We start from the raw sequence: 4,187 nt of genomic DNA, 5'->3' as shown, positions 1-4,187 counted from the left end.
CCAGCAGTTATCTTGGACCATGAGGTGGGAATGAAAACCACATTCGGTGGAGCATAAGGCAGGAGCCCAAGTCCCTCACATCACACACCTGCCCAGGGCTGCTGATGGCTGGCCATTTACTGGTGAGAGAAATGTATCGTCCGTTTGGGTTGTCCGTTTCTCACAATCAAACTTAAACTTTACTGAATACAGGGTCTTTATAGAGACAAACCTGACAGAGATGAGGAACCCACAAAGACAGAACCATAGAGACACTCTGACCCATAAATTAGAGCCTAATAAATACAGAGACAGGTCCTCCCAGAGTTAGGTACCTGCTCTGGAAGCCACACCATACAAGAGGGAGGACCCTGGGGGCATCAATTGTCACGACCAGATGTGTTAGATACCAATTCGGAGATGGGAATTTTATAGACGTGAGCGACAATAAACTCTCCTGTTTCCTGGGCACTTACACGTGCCAGACTGTTGCTTTACACACATTCTATCATTTCCTCCTTCCGATTTTCTTAAAGAAGAGTTATCTCATTACTCCCATTTTGGAGATGAAAAAACCAAGGGTCAGAGAAGTTAAGTCACCTGCCCAAGATTACACAGCCCACACAGTGAGCCAAGGGCAGAGCTGGGATTCAAACCCACGTCTCTCTGATGCTTGAACCTGCCCTCTTCATTGTAATGGTTTGTTGCTTTTCGAGAACCCTGTAGGCATGGCACTTTGTGTAGACAGATCTTTCAAAGAAAGCAGGCTCTACAGGCATAGGAAGGAGGGAGAGAGGAGGGGAGGAGAAAACAAATCCCAAGGTTTACTGGGTGCTTATTACGCACCAGACCTGCTTTAGGGACATCGGATGTATTAATTAACTTAATTCCCATAACAACTTATGAGATGGGTACTGTGGATATTAACATCCCCATTTCGCAGATGAGAAAACAGGCTCGGAGAGGTGGAGTCACCAGGAAGCTCTAAGGGCTGGTGGACTCGAGTCTGCGTTTGTCACCATGAGGTTATTCTGTGGGGTGAACCCTTGACAATGGATAAGGGATTAGATAAAACTATGCTCCTAAAATCGGGGGGGCACGGTCCCTGCAGAGAATCTGAGGAAGGATGGGAACACCCTCCCCAGTGTAACATAAGCCTTTGTGCCACTTTGCACACTATTTGCGGAGAGTCGTAGATGCCAGCCCTCGAGAGCAGAACCTTAAGGCTAAAGAGACTCTTTGGATGAAAACCGAGGTGGAGATGGAGACCCCAAAGAAGGGAAACCTTTGGAGAAAACCTTTAAGAAGACGAAGAATCCCTAGGAGGTAGCGCTCAACAAGACAGGGGCCCTACGGAAATGCTGACACTACAGAATCCGGAGAGAATCCCCTGTGAACCAAGAGCAACAAACCAAAATCCTCCCGGGCAGGGCCCTGTGAGAAAGACACGGGGCTCCCACGGAACTGGAATCGCACGAGGTTAAGATCCCACGGATAATACAGAACTCTAAGGAGGACCCCAGTGAGCAGGGATTCTGTAGATCAGGATCCCTCCCCCCTACCCCGCCCCTCGAGACCGGCCCCTAAGAGGAGAGGGCGGGGAAGTCGGGCCGGGCAGAGAGCCCGCCCTCCCCGGCCGGAGCGGAACCAAATAGCTCCCGGAACGCGAGTCAGGACTTGACTTTCAACCGCACGCAGCCCGCGGGACCACAACTCCCAGGAAGCTTCGCGGCTCCAGGCCCGCATCCCGTTCCCCGGCGCCCGCGCAGTGCCTGCCGGAAATCGTAGTCCCCGCCGCCAGCCCCACCTCCTTCCATGTCCTCCGTCCAGTTTCGGCTGCTACTCGTGGGAGAGCTGGGGGAAGTGTAGTAATCGCCGCCGGGGCTCGTGTCCACGTCTTCCTCCATCGAGCCCGATTTGTGCCGCTTGCTCCTAAGGGGCGAGGGGAAAAGAGCGCAGGCCGGTTACCACGGAGACGCGGGCCGTGGCGGCGGGCGGTGCTAACTTCCGGTCCTAGGGGGGCGGGGCGAGGAGGGTGCTCTCGCGAGACGTCACGGAAGCCGCGCACTTTCAGCCAGTTTTGTTGACACCTGTTTCAACCTGGCCATTGCTAGGATGGGACCCCTGGGACCAGGGGCGGGGAGGGGCGCAGCCCAGGTCACACAGGGTGCAGACTAAAGCCCCGAACGCCTGGCTGGTCACTTGACTACTGTAATCCTCAGGGCACCCCGGTAGGATTACGACCCCATTTCACCGGTGAGAGAACCGAGGCAAACACGACGTGACCAGCTGAAGGTCACACAGTTAGCAAGAACTAGTGTCTTCATTTCTATGGAGTCTGCAGGGCTGGGCCTGTAGGACTCGAGCCCAGAGCGGGGTGTCAGGGTAGGGGAAAGAGGCACTTGGGGCTGAGTTTTGAAGGATGAGTAGGAATTTCCCAAGTGGACCGTGAGAACTGGCATTCCAGGAAGAGGAATGAATCGGCTGGGGCCGGAAGGAGGTGGGTGAGGGGTTGTGAAAGGCCCAGAGGTGGGGACCCGGCCACATACCCACTGGAGGAAGTACTGGGTAGCGTTCTTCTCATGCCGGTGCTGGCTGGATTCAGGTCGTACGCCAGATGCCCCTGCAGCTCCCCCAGGGAGAAGTTGGGTCCTGTTCCTGTCACCACAGGTGCTGTAGAGGATGACAGAGAGGAGAATGAGGGAGAGGGCAAGTTTCAGGGTGGCGGTTTGCCCTGGAGGAGTGGGGAGAGCTGTTTGGGGGCAGGCAGTTGCAAGGAGAACCCCTCCCCAAATTGGCCTGGTTCCTAATTTGGCTGAAACTGGCTTTATTCTGTGGATCAGAAGACCGAGGCCATCAGGATAGGCCAAGGTCACTCTGTGAGGCAGAGGCGGGGCCAGAGCTGGAGGCCGAGCTTCCCAGTACTCCCGGAGGCCAGGTTCTGCTGGGAGGGTGATGGTCAGGGTTAAGCAGAACTCCCTGGGGGGTACACATGGGGGTGTCTGAGGGAGTGGAGTCGGTCCTCAGTAGCTTCACAGGGAAGGCAAAGGGACAGGAAGCAAAGTGGGCAGGGGAGGTGGGGCCCTCTGGGATCCCCTCTTGGGACAGGGTGGGGGGGGCCCCAGGAAGGAGGGGTGCTGAGCAAAGGTTCTTCAGCCCCTCCACCCAGCATCTGGAGTCTGTTTCCTGGGGAGGAGCGTGTCACCCTGACCTTGGGCTGCTCCTAGGATACTTCCCTTCCTAGGAACCTTGGTTTGGTGACGGGAGGTGGCTGGAGGGGACCAAGGGGGAGGGGTGATGGCTTCCTCCGTCCTCCCTGAGCCCCTCTCCTCTCTCTGAGGCCACCTCCTTCTTGGAACCTCTGTCCTGAAGCCTCTCTCCTCTCCAGTGGCCTTTCCCCTGTATGAGCCCCGCCCCCCTCTGGGTCCCAGCCCAGGGTAGGTGAGGACACTCACTCCGGGACACTTGGATGAGCTCGGTGACGCTGAACACACCAGAGGTGACGAAGCTCTCCTGGAAGTCGGTCGTGTCTGGAACGAGGAGAGAATGGGGGTCAGCGGATCTGTCTTCCTCCTCGACACCCTGGAGCTGCTCAGACCCCGGGGGTTGGACCCAGCATGGCCAGTGACCCCATCTACACCCTGCAGCCCTGCAGTGGGAGACTGGCCAGCTACACCCTCCGGTCCATTGAGGGAGTCCCTGCGCCCTCACACGGCGGGAGCGGAGTCCTTAGTATCCTCAGCCAGACTCCCTTCTCTGGGGCTAAGTGGGCCCCATATCTAGCCTTGCTGTCACCCAGGGATTCCCACGCTGCAGCAGGCTGCAAACGGGCTGGACCCGGTTCCAAATCTTGTCTCGACTGACCACTCGGCTGTGATTTTGGGCAAATCCCTTCCCTTCCCTGAGCCTCGATGCTCCCTAATCTCTAAAATGGGGATCATACACCCTGTCGTCTGGGCAGTTTGTGACACGAAGCAACCTGGGAGGGGCGGGCTGGCTTCCTCTGCATCACCCATCACCCCAGGCAACGCTGGCGTTTTGCACCAGGCTCCCTCCAGACTGGGAGCTCCATGGAGGCAGGGATGTCTCTGCCCAGGCCCAGCCGTGTCCCCTGTGCCTAGACCAGGGCCTGGCGACAGGCTCAGAACCACGGGCGGAATGGAGGCTCCGCAGGTGGAAGTTCAAGTCTTATGCCCTCGGAGCCACTC

The 4,187-nt window shown here is 57.1% G+C and overlaps 1 protein-coding gene across 6 annotated transcripts in view; it reads right to left on the bottom strand.

Annotated features, from left to right (window-relative positions):
* Positions 1–4,187, bottom strand: part of NFIC (nuclear factor I C) — a 63,200-nt gene that overhangs the window by 15,847 nt on the left and 43,166 nt on the right. For all 6 annotated transcript variants that reach the window (XM_011372662.2, XM_023538118.1, XM_011372665.2 and 3 more), the window contains 3 exons: positions 3,435–3,509; positions 2,529–2,652; positions 1,787–1,911 (listed from right to left, as the gene is read on the bottom strand). In XM_011372662.2, coding sequence (XP_011370964.1) covers positions 1,787–1,911; positions 2,529–2,652; positions 3,435–3,509 — 324 coding nt within the window. The remainder of the gene's footprint in view (positions 1–1,786; positions 1,912–2,528; positions 2,653–3,434; positions 3,510–4,187) is intronic.

This window comes from Pteropus vampyrus, unplaced genomic scaffold (genome assembly GCF_000151845.1).
Source record: "Pteropus vampyrus isolate Shadow unplaced genomic scaffold, Pvam_2.0 Scaffold212, whole genome shotgun sequence".
NCBI classification, from domain to species: Eukaryota; Metazoa; Chordata; class Mammalia; order Chiroptera; family Pteropodidae; genus Pteropus; species Pteropus vampyrus.
The sequence above is the reverse complement of the archived record's forward strand: the minus strand, read 5'-3'. Positions and strand labels throughout refer to the sequence as shown.